We start from the raw sequence: 20,167 nt of genomic DNA, 5'->3' as shown, positions 1-20,167 counted from the left end.
TCTTCTTCACCACCATCCTCCAGAGGTTCTGCAATCTGTCTAACCTTGCAAATATTGTGTAATATTGCACAGGCTATGATGACTTTGCTGACTTTTTCAGGCCTCAGCCGCACCTCTCTGTGGAGAACATGAAAGCGCCTCTTAAGCTGGCCTATGCCACGCTCCACCACTGCTCTTGTTGTCTTGTGGGCCCTACAATAGAATACAGAGACCTTTAATTATTTGATGGAAATATTGCACTACTTGGATGCTCTAACATATTGCTTGCATTTCATTTCCATGATTTTTGTATTGTTTGGCTTACCTGTTATAGTTTAGTTGGGGCCCTTGGCGTGGCTGGAGGTAAGGTGTAAGGAGCCATGGTTTGCATGGGTAGCCACTGTCCACTAACAAGTGGTAATTAGCTGGCACATAGAGTCTCTCAAAAAGCTGTCTGATGCTACTCTCGGAGAGCATTCTCGCATCATGTGTGGAGCCTGGCCATTTAGCCACAATGTCCAAAATCTTACAGGCCGCATTGAATACTATTTGCACATTGATGCTGTGGAAATTCCTCCTGTTAACAAAGACAGCCTCGTCCTCTGATGGTGCAATTATTCTCACGTGTTCCATCAATTACACCCACAACGCCAGGGAATCCTGCAATGTCCATAAATGCCCTTTTATGTGTGTGTAAAGTGCGGGCATCCAGCGGGAATGAAACAAATTGTCTCACAATATTAGGTTGTGACAAAGCTGTCAGTGTTTGGGTGATGACTGCTGACGGAGGATTGGGACAGACCCAAGTCATCACTGCTGCATTGTTGCATTTTCCCGGTTGCCAAATACCTCAGGGTTGTGATTACTTTAGTCTCCGGTGTAATAGCGTTGTGGCGTCGAGTTGGTGAAGTAATTGCATCTCTAAGGAGATCCACCACAAACATGATTCCTGCACGATCCAATCTGTAGCGTCTCAATAATTCCCTGTCATCCAGTGTTTGCAGGACATCTCTCCTGCCTCTTCTGTTGGCCATTTTGTGCAGCTACTTAGGGGAACTCCTAAGCCACTAAAAGTCCTCTTCCCTGCTCTTAGCAGATCTCACCTTAGGAGCCCTTTTAAGCGCTAGGAATCTTGAGGAATAGCTTTTATATTAACTGGGATAGTCGTGTCACTTTTAGGGGAAATTCTAAGAAAACGTCATGACTCTGAGAATTTTCTTAGAATTTGGCCGCTAGGAGCCACTTTTTGCACAAAGATTCTTTAGGGATACGGGCCCTGATCTCCATCACAGAGCCATTCTTAAAGTTTGCCTTTATGAAAAAACTAGAGTGCGCTTTCTAACATTCACACACTTTCATACTGCAACGTAGGGTTAGTATCTTGCCCAGACTGCTCGATCTCCTGAGCCACAGTAGAAAACTCACAGTGAGCAGAGTGCTTGTGGTCCCTTTGTGAAAGACCTCCAACATTGTGCTACGGGGGACTATGGGGTCACAAGATAAGGGTTTTCCTCCATTGCAACACTCTACAAAAGCGCAGTAAAACAATCAACTGTTACACATTACAATAAATAACCAAGCATTGTAATTGGACTCAGCACTGAGGTGGAGTATTCTGCCACCTTGTGAGTCTGGCAGGTTGTACACTGCAGTGTAAACAAAGGCTGACAGGATCAATAACGGAGCCAGTCTTGTGTTGTGCCAATCCCAATGCAGCAGCTAGAGTTAAGGTAGCAGGAGACATCTAGACAACCTGCTAAGCTTAGATAAGCTCAGCAAAGAATCCAGATACCAGAACCTTGCAAACACAGGAACAGTGGCGAAAAGACAGACAGTGAAGTGTGCTCTAATTACACCTATATACACCAAATATGAAATAAAGAAAGGCTTTATTACATACAGTACATGTCATTATGTATTTCTGGACAAAATTAATCAAATGATAGTTTTCTTCAGGGCTATAGCCATCCTCATGCATCTCCCCTGGCTCAATGTTATCCCTCATCACATTCTCCAAGGAAGAAGCTGAAAGAACATATTGAGGCTACACTACGTACACACAAATAATGCCTGCCAACCCCCTTCATGTCACAAAACACCCCGAGTGCTTCACATAGAAAAGATTTCTCAGTCAAGTCATACATCAGGTCCAGGCAGAAGCATGTCCATGCTCATGTCTCCTAATGATGATGATGATGATGATGTCAGAGTTCATCGTGGCGCAGCGGTTCCTGGCTGGGCTGGATGAAGACACCCTCCATAGTACGCCACCAGTTGTGCTGATTGGGGGAGCTCATGCCGTGCACCTCCCGCTGTCCACGTATGGGGTGGCCATACTGTTCGCCCGTCACACTCAGGAAGACGTCTGTGCCCAAGTGTTTGAAGCGCACAGCCTCGTCGCGCTCCCAGTGAATGCCTTCACACTGAACCGTCCACACGTCCAGGTCGTCACCCTCGCCATTCTCTCCGAAAGCACTCACCTCCTGTGGATGGTGCAGAGGAGAAGGGAAGCATTTGTACCCTGGTGAACATCCACATGTGTTTAAAAGAGCAAGAGAAACAGTTGTGTGTGTCTGACCTGGTTATTAGACAGAGGAGAGCTGAAGTGGTGTGTGTGGAGGTTTCGTCCAGTCTTCATGTGTGTGATGCGAATGGCCTGGCCACATTTGATGGGAGCACCACGCAGACATGGATTGTTGGGCTTCCCACGAACCTGCCAGTAGCTGTTGGCATCATCTGCGTTCTCCACTCCAGTTACAGACTGCTGTCCACTGCCTACACACACACACACACACACACACAAAATTATACAATTAAGTGGCATCGAGGCATCATGCATTTATAGTACTTTTGATCTTGAATTATTAATTACTGTTCCACCAATGAAGCACAGAGTGCTCAGTGCATGCAAGCCTGTTAAGATTCAGCAGCCAAGTAGATAAAGACTTGTTGTTGAGCATTGTGCTCATAGAACAGGCTATATGCCCATTATATACAATTTCATTCTCAAGGTTTGCTAATATAACCAAAACCTTCTGCAGATGATCTCCAACTCTGCCCATTTACTTCAATAACAGTCTGCATTCCATCGAAATCACTAATTAGATGTTATGGCACAGCAAGAACATTACTAACCAAAATAACAACGTAAATAACGTTTCAACGTAACTTTATTATTCCATGAGTTATTTACAAGTTTCTCTTTGTTCACAGCCATTGACATGTCAAAGAGGTTAACACGTGAGGAGCGGATCACAATTGTGTTGATATCTGGTGAACGCAGTAACCGGGTCATTGCAGCAGATTTCAATGCAAGACACCCTACGAGACCACCCATCTCCCATGCTACAGTTAGCAAACTGCTTGCTAAGTTTCGCGAAACTGGTTCAGTGTTGGATTTGCCCAATATGTGGACGCAAGAAAACTGTCACTAATGAAGAAACAGCAGTGGCTGTCCTAGCTTCATTCAGCAAGAGCCCACAGCATAGCACGTCACTGGAGAGTGGCATTAGTCGAACTTCCCTTCGGCGGATATTAGCTACTCACAAATGGCACCCTTACAAACTTCAGCTACTGCAGCATCTCAACGAGGATGACCCAAATTGGCGCACAGAATTTGCAGAATGGGCAAAACAAAAACTGGAACAGGAACCTCAGTTCACGCAGAAGATTTTGTTCAGTGATGAGGCAAACTTTTATGTGAATGGTGAAGTTAGCAAACAAAACCACCGCTATTGGTCTGACACTAACCCACATTGGATGGATCCCTCCAAGACTGTTGGACCAACAAAAGTGATGGTTTGGTGTGGTATATGGGGTAAAACAATAGTGGGTCCATTCTTCATCAATGGAAACCTCAAGGCCACTGGATATTTGAAATCGCTACATGATGATGTGTTTCCCTCTTTATGCACTGAAGCTGGCACGTTCCCTGAGTTTTTCCAGCAACACGGTGCACCACCACATTATGGGTGCCAGGTCCGAGCATTCCTAGATGAACAGTTTCCTGGAAAGTGGATTGGTCGCCGTGGGCCAGTTGAATGGCCCCCAAGGTCTCCTAATCTGACCCCCTTAGACTTTTATCTTTGGGGTCATCTGAAGGCAATTGTCTATGGTGTGAAGATACCAGATGTGCAGCACCTGAAACTACGAATACTGTAATGCCTGTGCTGGCATTTCTCCTGCGGTGTTGCTGTCAGTGTATGAAGAGTGGGAGAAGAGGGTTGCACTGACAATCCAACACAATGGGCAGCACATTGAACACATTTTATAAGTGGTCAGAAACTTGTAAATAACTCATGAAAGAATAAAGTTACGTTGAAACCAAGCACACCATTGTTTTTCTTGTGACATTACCAATAAGTTTGATGTGTCACATGGCCCTCTTCCTATTGAAAAAAAACAAAAGTTGTATCCAAGATGGCCGACTTCTAAATGGCCACCATGGTCACCATCCATCTTGAAGAGTTTGCCCCCTCAGATATACTAATGTGCCACAAACAGGACTTTAATATCACCAACCATTCCCATGTTATTACAGTGTATCCATATAAATGGCCCACCTTCAGTTTTCAGGCCCCTCTTCTGTGGAACCAGCGCCCAGTTTGGATTCGGGAGACAGACACTATCTCTACTTTCAAGATTAGGCTTAAAACCTTCCTTTTTGCTAAAGCATATAGTTAGGGCTGGACCAGGTGACCCTGAATCCTCCTTTAGTTATGCTGCAATAGACGTAGGCTGCTGGGGGATTCCCATGATGCATTGAGCTTTTCCTTTCCAGTCACCTCTCTCACTCACAATGTGTTAATAGACCTCTCTGCATTGAATCGTACCCGTTATTCATCTCTGTCTATTCAACAGCATGTGTTTATCCTGTTTTCCTTCTCTCACCCCAACCGGTTGCAGCAGATGGCCGCCCCTCCCTGAGCCTGGTTCTGCTGGAGGTTTCTTCCTGTTAAAAGGGAGTTTTTTCTTCCCACTGTCACCAAAGTGCTTGCTCATAAGGGGGGGGGGGGGGGGGTCATATGATTGTTGTTGTTTTTTTCTCTGTATCTATTATTGTAGGATCTACTGTACGCCTTGAGGCGACTGTTGTTGTGATTTGACGCTATATAAATAAAATTGAATTGAATTGAATATGCACTTCTCTCTGAAAACAACAAGTAGATCAACAGGCGCTGCTGAGGGACAATCAATAGGTTTTTGATATAGAATAAAACTCTTCCGTTAGAAATTGCTGGAGACTGTGTGCAGTCTGTAGGTTTATACTTGAGAGGAAACTAGCAGCGTTGTTACAAACTATTCTATGGTATCTTCCAGGTAATGAAATCCTAAAAACTTAATTCTGTTCATCGGGACGTAGGATATAAAGCCTTCCTGACAGAAGGAGTGAACGATGAAGGAAGTTCAACACAGTTGAGTTTTCTTTGAACATTGACTACCATAACAAAACTGAAATGCTATTTGGAGGAAATGTATATTGCCATGATTGTTATTGGGTTTCTGTGATAAGTCAGGCTCTCTACTTCAGGTTCTGAGCGCACTCACGAGAAAAGGACTGCATCATCCCATTGAGTGTGGGCTACTCCAATCAGACACGATCTAATGATGATAGAGATGACGATGACAACGACAAAAATCCAAACAAGAACATCAAGACAATATAACAGTAAAACGTAATGCTTTTGCAAGTAGGACAAGAGTTTAATGCAGTAGAAAAATCACTATTAACATTAATACTGATAGCGTAAAAATGTTACTGTCACACAGCCTAATATAGGAGACGTAGAAAACACTTCACTTTTGTCTGAAGATCACAGTGAAATTAATTAGATTCATTGATTCATTCATTCTTGGTGTATGTCCTGTGTCCTAGTAGTTGTAATTCTAGCAGTATAAATGAGAACAAGCAGCTTAATTCTGTATTTAGAATTATGTATGAAAACATTTGGCCATTCTGCAGCACCAGCTGAACACATGCACATTCCAGTGACAACACAGTGCAGTCTCAGCTGGTACTTTACAGCTGACAGTGAAGTTGAACAGCAGTCTAATGCACTTAAACATTCAAGAATCTCTTGCAGACAATTTTGAACCAAAACACATAACCTGCTCCCAACCAGGTTACCATGGTGAATAAGTTGCTATGGTGATTTAGCTGGGCAAAAAGAGGGCCAATTTTTTGACATAGAAAGAAAGGCTTTAAGGTCAACATAGCTCGCTACCCCATCAGTCTCGCTCTGTACACAAGATTATTCAACATCAGATCCTGTCACATCCACATGTTGAAGATCTTGTGTAAAAGTGGACGTCCCTGTTCAGACTTTAAGTATATATTTTATATTGTTATATATCAGGGATGTCACCAGAATTGATACTTATGATACCCTTTGATATAATATTTATAATAATGTGTATTTATTTAATTATCTGTCAAGTACCACTGGCATGGTAGGGAGCTTATGTACCAAGGCTGCAGTTTTTCCGGAACAGATGAGTCTAGCATACACTTACAATTGTTCTTGTCCATCCTTACATGCTGATAGGAAAAGAGCAACCACTAGCACAGGAAAAAAATACACGTGGAAGACTGCAGCTAGTGCAGCTGCCATTACAGCTCTGCCCAAACAACACTTGCAAGAAACCAGATTTGTTTTGTAACTGAATTTCATGGGCAGGTGTGGGCCATTCCTTTGTTATATAAATATCAACATCATCATTAGAGCTTAGAAAAACAAAACTAATATGTTACATTACTAAATCACTGAAGCTTGAGATGCTAGCTGCGTTTCCCAGAGATTTCACTTGAAACCACTGTGACACCTTGGCCCACCCTATCATGTGACCTACTGAGGTCACTTGACATAAGGTGTGAGTTGGGGTTTTGAATGGGTTAGAGACTCAAGATGTTCCCACCTGACAATACCGCCACATCAGCACTCATATAGTAGAAGAAAACTAGAAGCAAAGACATTGCAGTGCGTGTTTTCAAAGTATTTTCCACAAAGTCTCACCCTTTCAAACTGTTGCAACATGTCTTTCTGTATTATCTGTACATCTTTGAGCTTCTGCACTGATATGTCATTAAAATAGGGGTAAAAACCGACAAAATGATACGGTCTTCAACCCAGCTGCAGCAGTAACGGCACAATGTGCCAGGTTACGAAAATCAAGCTGTACATGACCTGCAGGAATGCCAGCTTGCAACAGTGGACAGGATGTCAACTTTGTTGTATGATGCTGCATGATCTCCAACTTCTCCTAACTAAAAGTCGCAATAAGGAAGGGGTGGGCATGTTTTACGGTCTCTGCTGCCTGCAGAGAATAGGTTTTTACCTTTACCCGTTTTTCTAAAATGAAAGATGCTACGCCATTTGTCTGTCCATTTTACAATCACCATCCAATATAAAGCCCAGATTTGTAACTGTGTGCTTAATATGTGGAGCCAATTACCCTTTATGTTAAGCTCAATAAATTGAATATTCTATTCTGTGATGCAGCCTGTCAAACTTATAATGTTCTGACTACAGTTAGATTCAGTGTGGAGTTTGAATGTTCTCCACTGCCCTTTGTGCAGACTAGTGACCTGTCCAGGTGTGCCCTGCCTTTCCCACTATTACAGGACAGTTTGGTCCATATTTTGTGGGACAAATATACCTGTAGACCACCACATTTCATTTAAGCAGCTTTACAAAATCCACAGTCATCTTTATACACATGTCCGATTTCAATGGTTCAAAAAATTAACAGAAAACTGACTGACAAGTAGCTTGATAGCTGGGTGAGGCCTGCTCAACTGTCATTCCATAACAAATGAAGCAGACATAATATCTACATCTGAATTCAAAGTGTTGATTTTGTCATTTAAATGTGAGACCCAAAAGAGACGTCAGTGCAAGCTGACTTGACATCAGTTAAAGTCTAGGCTGTTCTATGATTTCAGCTATATTCACTTCTAAAATGACTTATCTGAGAAAGTTTGACGTCACATGAGGCTAAAGTGGATGTGCACTTGTCCCAGGCTGGCTACACATGTAACAAGCATTACCTCGCTTTCAAACCAGCAACTTTCAGGGACAAGGCCGAAACATCTGCTAGGACCGTACGATATGAAAAAGAAGTGAGTTTCATAGTTTCAGTGAGTCACTGTTACAGTATGCAAACCTTACTTAAAGCCTCTCTACCAAATGGCAGATGTGAAAGTCAGCCTAACCCTGGTGCTTGATGGGGACGACCCCAAACTCACTGACTTAATGGATGCTCTTATAAAGCAGGTAACTCTATAATGCCAAACTGCACTGATGGGAATATCAGTTTCTCATTCTTGTGCTTATAGCACAAAAGCAGCACGCTCCCAAAGACTAACTAAGACATGCAATCATGGAGCGAACCTCTTCTTAACTTCAGCGTGGGGAAAGGTAGTCGGAAGTTGTGCTCGGGTTGAATTTCCGGGTATTTTTTGCTTCTACAAAGCTCTTCTAGCACAGTAAGCGCAATGCTGACGCCTCAGAGCTGCTGTGGCCGTACACCGGCAGCTCTCTGAACACTTACCTGAGCCGTACTTAACGTCGTGGGAGTGCAGTCGGACGTTGTGTCTGGTGTTAAACAGTTTGACTAGGGAGCCGCAGGTCACATAACTGAGCTCCGAGTCTCGTCCTTCACAGCTGGACCACAGCAGCAAGAAGAGCAACGACCTGATGAGCCCGCGGATAGTACCAACCACCTCCATCTTTGTGTCTCTGCTGTCATGACCGGCACTCACTTCCGAACCGCAATGCTGCTTTCCACCAATCACCACTTGACAAGTCCTAAAATACGGAAGACAATGTCAACACGTGATTGGTCAGAATAGGCATATGCGTCGTTATAACAGTTAACGACAAACAGTAGTAGGATTCATGCAGAAGCAGCTCCGCCCCTCACACGTTATTCCCGATTTAAACTGCCTGTCCCTCTGATGATGATGATGATGATGATGATGATTGGATAACCGTGGTACATTGGCATAAACATTAGTTGGCCTGGGAACTCAGATGAGCCGAAATAGACAAGATAAGATGTGGTTTTTGCCACTCAGATGGATTCAGGTCAAATCTACTTAACAAATACTGTGAACAGTAAAATAAAATAAAAAATCTTCTCAAAAGACGAAATAGCATTTGGTGATGTTTCAGGTCGTCGCTGACTGCAAAGGCTCTTCCTCCAGATAGCTATCAGCTACTACCAGTTGGCAGTGAGGGGAAGGGAGAAGAGAGCGGGAGGAGATGGGACACATGGCACCCACCACCTGTACAATTTAACATACACAGTAACCTGTCTAGTCTAGATGTGTTTATGTTATCTAATTTAGAAGCGTATTTCTATACATACAAGACAGAGAAAAAATTATGTATTAATTATGTATTGTCTTGACCACGAAAGTGCACTTATGTTCATGCCAGTGCACTGAATCATTATGCTGTCATCATTGATAGTCAGCTGTCAGCCTCTGATCTCTCTTCTGGCCTTTCTGAAACTTTTAAATAATATAGTTATTGTCACTTTGTATCGATACAATCCAGTTGCCCTCTGAGCACGGGGGAGTACTTCATTTGATCCAAAAAACACACTGAATGTAATGTACCCGATCATTATAAAGAACTTGGCAATGGTCACTGGTGGAATATCCTTCATTTCTAACACATGCACACACAAAGAGAGAAAGAAACAGGTGAGGGTGAGACAGAAGGATAAACAAAATAGCAAAGAAAATAAAATAATTAAATCTAGAAGAAAAGAATAGAATCCGAATTTAGGTTCTCTCTTCTTTGGTTTACTTTTACATTGGATCGACTCACAAAGTGTCTGGGAGAAGACGTGCAAAGTAAAAGACGTATAAAACCATCAAATGTAATCTCATAAATTGTCAATAGTGAAATTTAAACTACCCTAAAATCCTAAATCCTAAAATTCCTACAACATAGCTATATGGATGTAGGTGCCATTTTTCAGCGTCCCTTTGGATTTCAGTATTTGATAAATGTTTTTTCCTGCAGATTGATTGACTCTGCCTGTTAATCATCACATCGGCCATTCAAAAAACGAGTCACTGGAATTAATATGTTTATTTTACTGCTCTGTGCATTAAACTATCAGACTGGTGGTTTTCTGCAGCATTAATTACATGTTCTGCAACAGTGCGGTATTTTGTTTGTATTTTTAATTTTTTTATAGATTTTTAATCACCATCTCATAATGTCTCTGACTCATTAGGATCAGATATTAGGACTCATAAGGATCACCCTATGCTGAGGAAGTACATTTCTATAGAGTAAACTGCGCTCACATCTATCAAGAAATAAGGGGCTAAGCTACCGATATCACTTACGTTTCCAATCAACATTTTTTACAGTTATAATAAGTGATACTTTTTTTTGCAAAAGAATAAAAATAAATGTATTAAAATATTACTTATAAAAACGGTTGTTGAAAGTCGCCTTTACTCAAGGGAACACAACAATGTGGCGTAAGAATTAGAGAGTGAGGATTCAGATGTGAAAAGAGGCCGTGAACGCATCGTGAGGCTGGCCGGACAGGTCAGGTAAGTTTTACCGCGGTGGGGAGGTGCGAGCACTTTGCTTTTCCGGCTCCTGACTGCGCTTTAACCACTGTTCATAGCGATGCCTGACCTATAAGTGTGAGAAAACAAAGACAGGAGGCTGTTGCCTGTGTCACAGACCAGCACCGACACCAGTGAGAAGGTAAGTCAGCGAATGAGTGAAGTTTGAATAGGAGGGGAACAGATGGACTTCCAGTCTGAAGTGCTCTGTGTGTTGTGGTCAAGCCGTGCACTCCCAGCTCTGCCACCCTCATCATGTGTCGGTGCGCTTTTGGGACCTGACGGTAAAGGCGGTACCTTGTGCTGATGTACAGACGCCCTTTGAAGAACCTGTGACCAACATAAGAGATTAAGCTAGGAGTCCTAAATAGTGTATATTTTGTGAGCCTTGAGTCATGGGGAGTCTGAGCTAAGCTCTGTAAAACTACAAATCTCTCCTTTAGTTTACTTATTGAGGAGTGCTGCCATGAAGCAAGAGGAAAAAAACGTCCTATTGTGCAATGTCATACTGAGAATATTCTAGAAATATTCACAAATAACGTAAAAATGAAATTATTGTGAATGTTCTCTGTTTAAACAAAAACAACAAAACAAAACAAAATCTCTGATCTTGTGCTCATTTCTCGTCATTTTACTCATGGAATTAGCTGTTTTGCTACAGTTCCCTTAAGCTTTCCCAGTTTTTACAAATAACAGTTATATTAACTTAATAAATGGAAGATGCCTCATGTAGACAGCCTTGACTGAAAAGTCTGCTGGTGTGAGGCATTCACCATTTTAATTATGGCAAGAGTGCTGCTCTGCAGCCAAATGAAGGACAAGCGCTGAAACCTTGACCTGACTGATGAGATGTGAGACACAGTGGATTGCAGTCAGCTGCACCACACTTAGTGGCAGACAAGCCTACAGTGGGGACCTGAATTAAAGACTCCAGTGACCGAGAAATAGACTTGGTTGATGAAGGACATTTTCTTGTACATCACATATAAGAAAACAAGAAAGCTAGGAAATATTTATGTGGATGATACTTTCCCATGCTTCAAAATCGCCTCAAGGTGTTGAGAGATTATTGTATGATCTTTTAAGAAGACATGGTTCCTCTTTCATCTAAACCAAGCACAAAATTCCAAAACTAAGTTTAAAATAGCCTAAGCACAGTCTGGACCCAAACCTGCTGAGGTGTGAATGGTCAGTGTTTCCAGCATAAAGCAGTTCTGAAAAGGAAAAACAAGCCAAAATTCCTCCACAGCAGAGTTGGTGGGTATTCGGTATACCAAGTATTTATTGGAGCTCCTGTGTGGAGCACTGACACAGCAGTGCAGACTGGATAATCACAGTACTTTTATTATCTTAGAGGGATAATTTTGGAATTCGTAGACATTTAAATCCAAACAGTTTACTGTTCTTCAAATTGAGTAAAGACTGGTCACCCACCAGCAGACGAACAGTTGGCTTTACAGCATACGTTTTGCATTTATGACTCAATTAATGGAATTACATTACATTCTGAATTTGTTTCATCCAATTTGTGTCATCTGATCATTTATTAAAGTTCTCGCTGTAGCTGATATTTTTTTCTTGGACCTTGGCAAAAATTCAAAAGTACAGTGCTGTCATGATTTATGGAAAGCAGTGAAACTGTATCAGTGAACCTGCAAGGAGCAGAGGTATTCAAGGTGGATGAGTTTAAATACCTCCAATGGCAGTGCCCAAGAGAAATGAAGAAGAGAGTGCAGGCAGGGTGCAGTGTACAGTAATGAAAAGGAAGGTTTATAAGTAGGTAGTGAGACCTGCCATGATGTATGCTTTGGAGACGGTGGCACTGACAATAAGACAGAAGGCCAAACTGAAAATGCTCAGATGAGCAATCCAGGATTAGCAATAGGTACATTGGAGGGACAGCTCAGTCTGGGATGAGATGGTTTGGACATATGCAGTGGAGGGAGAGTGTCCAGTTTATCCAAAGGATAATGAAATAATGAAGATGGAGCTGCCAGGCAGGAGAAAAAGAGGAAGACCTCAGAGGAGGTTCATGGATGTAGTGACAGATGAGGATGCTGGGACAGGGTGAGATGGAGGCAGATGATCTCCTTTGGTACCCCCTAAAGGAAGCAGCTGCGAGAAGATGAGGAATGAAACTAAGGCCTGTGTTTTTATTTTAGAGGTGCTGTAAGTTCAGATCTTGGTACTATGCCATTGTAATCCTCTCTGTTTCTCTTTGCAGAAAGTCAAAGCTGCGATGTTTTCAGGAGTCTCCAGATTTGACCGAGTGAGGGAGATGCCACTCTATGACCAGGTCCCAGCAGATTCCCTGTATGGGGACCTTGCAATACCTCCACCTCCACAACTCCTGCATGGGACAGTGCCAGCTGTCAGCTTAGACTCCCTGCCCCCTCCCCCTCTACCTGAACAGCCACCTGTTGGACCTGAAGCTTTCTATCCCCCCAGCAATGACGACCCAATGGACGAAGACCGGGACGCTATGGACATTAAGCCAGTTCGCCGCTTCATCCCTGACTCTGTCAAGAACTTTTTCCGTGGCAACAGCAGTAACCGTGGTAGCAAGGGTGGGTCTGGCCCTGATTCCCCTGCTCCTTCATCCAAAAAGAGTGCTAAGTGCCACACCACATCAGGAGTCCCCTGCTCACCGCCTCACTCTGCCCCTCCATCTCCCTCCCTTCCAGGCTCCTATCGAGACCGCTATGGTGGCTCTGGAGGCAGCTACACATCTCAAAAGGAGCGAGATGGACTGCTGCTCGGTGCCGAAGCATTTGACTCTGCATCTGCAGTGCCCACCAATGTCTCAGTTCAGACGTACCAGGAGCGGGTGGAAGAATATCATGCGCGCTACTCCTACATGAAGTCATGGGCTGGCTTGCTAAGGATCCTGGGCGGTGTGCAGCTGCTGCTTGGAGCTGCAGTGTTTGCCTGTGTCTGCGCTTACGTTCATAAGGACAATGAGTGGTTCAATATGTATGGGTACTCTGGGCCGCAGCTGTATGGAGGGCTTGGTGGAGGCGCTGCTGCATATGGGTCTGGGGGTTATTTATACACAGGACCCAAGACGCCTTTTGTTCTGGTTGTGGCTGGCCTTGCATGGATAGTGACAGTTATTCTGGTTGTTCTTGGCATGACCCTGTACTACAGAGCCATCCTTCTGGATTCCTCATGGTGGCCTCTAACAGAGTGTTCCATAAATCTGGTGCTGGGTGTGCTCTATTTAGCCGCAGGATTGGTGTATGTGAATGACACAACTCGAGGGGGGCTGTGCTACTCGCCAGTCTTCAATAATGGAGTGAACGGTGCATTCTGTCGCACCGAGTCCGGCCAGACAGCAGCCATTATCTTCATCTTCATCACCATGGTGCTCTACTTTATTAGTGCAGCGGTGTGTGTGAAGCTGTGGAGACATGAAGCAGCCAGGATGAGGAAAGAGGGGCTGGCACAGGAGGTCTGACACACACACAAAAAGCACAAAAATAATATTCACAGCTAAATACCTAATCTGACCTTTAATGCAGAGGCCTGGAGATACTCCAGAGAACATTTTGGGGGCTTAGGGTTAAATTTGTCATGTAATAAAACATTAATTCTATTACATGACAGTGTACCCCAGTAAGTAAACTATCATGTTTTTGCACCCATCCTGTGCTTTTATATCCAAGATAAGAGATCAGCACATACAAAACCAAAACCTAATGCCAATCAATCCTCTAGAAAATAGAGTCAGCATTCCTGGACGCTGTTGTAAGACCGCTTTGTAAGTAATGTTAAGTAATCACCTGCTTCACTGGATGAGCTTTTTTTACATGCAACAATTTTATTTTCAGTGTAATTCAGTGTTATTTCTATTGCACCAAATGACAACAACAGCCACAGCAATTTCAAAGTGCATTACACTGTTAGGTAATAACCCTACAATAAAACTGAAAAGTAATACTGAGCAGTGATGCTTATCCTGTTGTGTTTTTGAATAGTTATGCCCCCCAAAGAACTAGCCAGCTGTTATTCTCTTTATCTCCAGTTTTTATTCTAATCTAATATTCAATTGTGTATAGAAAAGCATAGAAAAAAGTGCTTGTATGATTGGGTCAATAAGGCAAGTTCTATTGAGTGATCAGATGGAGTAGAAAAGTGCTATATAAGAGCCAGTCCATTTGTTTATTCGTGTGTTGCACACCTTGATGATTTCACCATGGAAATTAAGCTAAGAAACAAACTGAAGCCCAGCATTCTACAAGGAGAAAGATTATTCACAAGTGGATGTCAAAGCAAATTCAACCCAAGATCAGATTATGCACTGCTCAGAGACACAGTAAAACAACCCAAGAGCTTCATGTCAGATTGTACAGGCCTCAGTGAACGTGAGAGTTCATGACAGTAGAATTAATTCAATTCAATTCAATTCAATTTTATTTATATAGCGCCAAATCACAACATAAGTCGCCTCAAGGCGACTGAACAAGCGTGGTTTGTTTGGAAGGGTTGGGAGTAGAAAACCTCTTCTATCTAAAGAGAACATAGCATCACAGCTTAGGTTTTGCAGAGAGGGTGTATTTACCCAATGTCAGTAAACTCCTGTTTCTCTTTTTCATTACACAATAGATAAGAACCATTGGCTCATCTGTCCCACTCTCTATAGTAAGTATGAGAAAGTGTTTGAAATGTTCCTGCAGACACCAAGGTGCACACAGTATGTATGATCTGAACATGTGTCTATGTTTACCTGCCGCAGCTTGGTCCATCCTCCATGGTGTCGGAGCAGACCCCTCTCCCCACCATTCAGCCAGACATCATGGATGCTCCCAACCACTTAAAAGCTGCTCCTCTCATGGCACCAGAGCCAGAGATCCTCCGTGGTCACATACCAGCCGGACACATCCCCAAACCTGTTGTTATAGCCGACTATGTGGCGTGAGTATTACCATCTAGGTTTCGTCTTCCAGCTGTGTATTGTGCATTTAACAGGGAGGCCCTAGTGTAGTATCAGATGTCACATGTACATTTGACATACAAACAGACTGATTAAACACAGTCCCCAATTTTGTTCTCGTGTTGCAGTGTTTCCCTATTGTAGTGTCTTTACCTTACATTATAAAGTGCCTCAAGGGGACTGCTGATTGGATATGATGCTATATAAATAAAATAGAATTAAATTAAAGTGTTTTAACAGAAATAAAACCTCCAGCAGTGCAATGATGACCACTGTGTTTTTGTACATGGGTATTCTGGGAAAGCAGTATCACACTTACGTCTGTAAATGAAAAATACATAACTCCAAACCACCCAGAATGGTGTGACCTCTTTTAGTTTGTGAACACTCCAGTACAGACTATGTGAATTATGGCTCTTCTAGAAAACTCACTGCTACAAAGGCTGAATAACCATTTCACCAGTGCTACTGTTTGTCACACTTTCACGTTAGGCCCATCTCACACAAAGTGGCATACAGTTCATGTGTAGCTTGTTGCGCGTGTTTCTGTTTACACCATCTGATGTCCTCCTGTCGGTCCAGTTACTGGATCAACAAATTTAATGTTGGTCCAGGTTTCATCATTGCAAGTGACTAGTCATACTGTAGTGATGTCATAGCTTTGCGATGTGGAAACACCATCACATCACACACCAAACCCTCACCACAATCACACCTTGGCCCTAACAGCCCTCATTTTGGATTTTTTTTTTCTTGAGTGGACATCCGCAAAGCTATGACATCATAACTATGTTTGGTCAGATGCGATGTTGATCCTGGACAAATATTATTATGATGATCCAGGAACAACACCGACACACATCAGATAGACCTTCTGGCCCAGTGTGGGTAGGACTAGGAAGTGCTGGTCTTTGGCATTTAATGTGCTACACTGTCAAAGAATGCCCTATGGAGAATCAAAAATAAGTATTGCCACACATTTAATTCCTTTATCACTGAACTCCATTGTTATCCAGAAAGTGTCATCACACAGTGTCCTGCTGGCCTAAATACACAGCACAACTCTAAATGTGGGTTAAATCCACACTACAAATAGTACATTATTACTTGTGCTTGATAACAGTTTGCTAAAAACTCCTCTGACCAGCTCTAGTAGAACATTACTAAGCCTTCAAAAACAATTTCATGGATTTGGTGTCAGTAAGACAAAAATTAAAGGTGCACACATGGTTTAGAAAGTAGTTTATTCAGTTACCAGTTTACCAAACTAACTATTTTCTAAACCATTCTCAGAAATCAGATTTTTATTAGCAGTTTAAGATCAAGAATAAGATAAGTAAGATAAGATAAAGGAGGGTATCCCAGTTAAACACCTGTGTTAGACACATTCAGCTGCCAGTGCTCCAAGAAATATTGTTTCCTTTGCTGTTTCTACAGGAAGTATCCCAGCATTTACACAGATGAGGAGAGGGACCAGTACAAGGCTGTGTTCAATGACCAGTATGCTGAGTACAAAGAACTGCATGCTGAGGTCCAGGCCATGGCCAAGAAGTTCGAAGAGATGGATGAAATGATGGCGAACCTTCCATCCCGGCCCTCCAGCCAAATGGTAATTTTGCTAGCGAGCAGATAGACAGACACACACATTGTAACATTACATCCAGTAACACGTTTGCTTTGTTTCAGGAGAAGGAGCGGATAAATGGTATTTTAATGGAGTATCAGAGGAAGAAAGCTGTGAGTATACATCATGAATTGTTGTCTGTCAGACTGGGGTCTTAGGGAAGGGGTGTTTCTGTAAAAGATATCCCTTCATGTCTCTGTTAATAACAGTTATTATTTTTAATAATACTTAGATCAAAGAGCTGCCCCACTAACACTCTGTTGTGCTTTCATATATTTGGGGGGGGGGGGGATGTTTTACAGAAAGGTTTGGATAAACCAAAAAACCTAGCAGACACTTGTTTGAGTGCATAACTCCAAACTCTCATCAAACCTCAGAAGAATCTATTTACAACATATGAATTTGTTTGGAAAATAAATGCAGTTTTTCAGCTGAGTCACACTTGTCTCACTAACCATTATATATCGTTCTTGTGTTAGACTCATATTTTTGTAGTTTCCAGTATTTGTTTCATTATTGTTTTATTTTTATCCATCCATTTTCTGTCACTTCACTGGGCTTGGGTTGCGAATGCAACAGTCTGAGAAGGGAAGTCATTTTTAATTGGACTTTAGTCAAGGAACTGAAACCCCAGAGGTTAATAATCTAGTGCTTTACTGCGCAGCATTAATCTAACATGGTTTTTTATTACAGGAGCATCCTCACCTCCCTGACAAGAAAACAAATAAAATAAAAATAAAACCTACAAGCAAACATATAAACTCCTCATAGAAGGGTCATACCTGCTGAATATCCAAACCCAGTGCACAGTACCACTTAAAATGAATAAATCATTAAAAAAAAAGTTTAAAAAGTGTTCTTCCCTTTTATTTTAGTGAAAAAGCACAAGTAAATTGTTTAAATTTACTTCACATCCACTGTCACAGATGATAGATGAGTTGGTTTTCTAAGTCTCTCTGCTGCTGTACATACAAATCCTACTACAGGAATCAGAAAAATGCAGATGCCAAATCACCTTACTGTTGTGTGGTATAGCAGGTGATGGGTAATGGCTTTTGTAGGATAGAAGGCCATAACAATGACAGTGATTTGGAGCTCTAGCTCAGATTAATCATGGCAGCTTTCTTGTACTATCTATCCTGTTTTCATATTTTGACAAGCAAACGAACACTGAAAGTCTGAAAAACCCAACTTGAGACCTCTAATGGTGTGTCACCATTAGGGTTCAAATGTACTGCCTGGTTTCTTAATACTTGTGTGGTTTACTGAAATCTTTGTGAAGAAATGTACTCAATTTTACTGATTTATGTTTTCCTTGTTAGGACCCAACATATTTGGAAAAAAGAGAGAGGTGTGAGTATCTAAAGAACAAGCTCTCTCACATCAAACAGAAGATTCAAGAGTACAACAAGTCCGTGGGCTACAGCGATGCCAACTAAGCAGTTAACACAGGTGTGCTCAGGTGTGCTCTGCGACAACACAACAGTGGGACTGTGGTGTAAATTTAAAAAAGACGCTTGTCTCTTCCAAGTGAAACTCCCCGTTACTGCTGAACCATAATTCCTGACAACAGAGGTGACATTATCACATTGAAATAGGTGGAAAACACTGCAGTCACTCCATCATGATGGATGGTAGACTCACTGTCACTAGAAGGAACATCGTCTGGGATGTGTCGTCATTATAGAGGGAATAGTAAAAGTCACGGAAACCGTAAACTTCAACAGAGTGTTGGTAAATGAACATGCACACAGCACTCCCCGATAGTTGTAAAAGAACATATTGGGGATTTTGCTGTTTTAGAGACTGTAAGATGGCCATGTTAGCTTAGCATAACAGCAACAACAGCAACTTCAAAAGAACACTGGTAGACAAGCAAAGAGATGAAATCTTCATGTTGGATGTTGCTATGGAAACTTTAATACAGTTACTTTTATTCATGGGCAAGATAATAAAGATAGTTGACTGCTTTCCTCTGACTGGACACTGTTTTTTTTATCTGTAGTTTTGGTTTGGGGTCATATGATAGATATGTGTATTTGCCTTATTTTGCATTTAAACATGAAACCTGTGCTCTGAATTTATATTTTTAACTATAATGTAAATTCTGCTTTGTGATTTGTACAACTTTGCCATAGTAAATATGTGTTTAAAATTGGCTGACATGGTGGTGCAATGGTTGGTACGGTCAGTCCACATGATGAACAGATTCTCCACAAGAGATCTTTTAGGTGCTTGAAGTTAAAGCGAGATGAGGAGGTAGGGAACGCATCACAGGACATTAAAGTTTCCCAGCAGAACCTTGAATCAGTTGACTATTTGAACTCTGACCTGTCTCCGACCGCACAGCTCCATGAACACCAAGCTGTCTTCTGGTACCTTTCTTTTGTAACCTTCATTAAAGTTTTTTGTTTCTATCAATGTGTGCTGCAGTGCCTTCCTTTAGTGCCAGGTTGTTGTTTTCTACTCACTGTTCATTTCATGGGAAAACCTTTAAAGCCGACCACTCTGTTCAAGGAACACAATATGACTCTTGGTGCCAAAAATCCTTATGCCAACTCCCATGACCCCTACCTGAAACGGTGCCCATTGAAAGATTGGTAATAAGTTCTGCTTCCAGGGGTTTTAATTTTGCAGCTACTCTGATGAATAAACTAACAGCTATCCAAAAACAGCAGACCCAGCGACATTTTCCTGCAGCAGCTGTTCCTGAAAAACTCAGTATTGTCACTCACACCAAATTTAAAATGGACTTTGAACAAAGAGTTTCTCTGCATTCACGTGTTAAGTAAGAGTATTTGTATAAATGAAAATGAATACAAAGACAGCAGTGACACTGATAAATGGGTAAAGGAATAGAATATTTTCTCAAGGTGTGTCTGCTAGAAACTGTCCAAAAAGCAAAGAAACATGCGGGCTACTAGAAGTGGTCTACTGATGCAGGGGTCAAGGTGGCTGCTGGACTCACAGCGGTGCACTGAGCAGAAGCTCTACCTGCAGAACAGGTTTGACAGGTTACTGTTTGTCCTACCAA

At 42.1% G+C, this 20,167-nt stretch overlaps 2 protein-coding genes across 2 annotated transcripts; one reads left to right on the top strand and one right to left on the bottom strand.

The window, feature by feature from the left end:
• Positions 1 to 1,911: 1,911 nt before the first annotated feature.
• sdf2l1 (stromal cell-derived factor 2-like 1) lies at positions 1,912 to 8,728 on the bottom strand. Its single transcript, XM_085367936.1, has 3 exons — positions 8,530 to 8,728; positions 2,558 to 2,754; positions 1,912 to 2,462 (listed from the first exon to the last, which is right to left on the bottom strand). The coding sequence occupies exons 1-3, from the start codon at positions 8,705 to 8,707 to the stop codon at positions 2,184 to 2,186; spliced, it is 654 nt and encodes a 217-aa protein (XP_085224062.1). The 5' UTR covers positions 8,708 to 8,728; the 3' UTR covers positions 1,912 to 2,183.
• Positions 8,729 to 12,815: 4,087 nt separating this feature from the next.
• Positions 12,816 to 18,572, top strand: marveld2b (MARVEL domain containing 2b). The gene is made up of 6 exons (XM_085367120.1): positions 12,816 to 14,027; positions 15,182 to 15,217; positions 15,312 to 15,490; positions 16,947 to 17,118; positions 17,196 to 17,246; positions 18,456 to 18,572. The coding sequence occupies exons 1-6, from the start codon at positions 12,816 to 12,818 to the stop codon at positions 18,570 to 18,572; spliced, it is 1,767 nt and encodes a 588-aa protein (XP_085223246.1).
• The last annotated feature ends 1,595 nt before the right edge of the window (positions 18,573 to 20,167 follow it).

This window comes from Diplotaxodon limnothrissa, linkage group LG12 (genome assembly GCF_057381915.1).
Source record: "Diplotaxodon limnothrissa isolate DT_005_m linkage group LG12, D_limnothrissa_male_GT1.1, whole genome shotgun sequence".
Classification (NCBI taxonomy): domain Eukaryota; kingdom Metazoa; phylum Chordata; class Actinopteri; order Cichliformes; family Cichlidae; genus Diplotaxodon; species Diplotaxodon limnothrissa.
The sequence above is the reverse complement of the archived record's forward strand: the minus strand, read 5'-3'. Positions and strand labels throughout refer to the sequence as shown.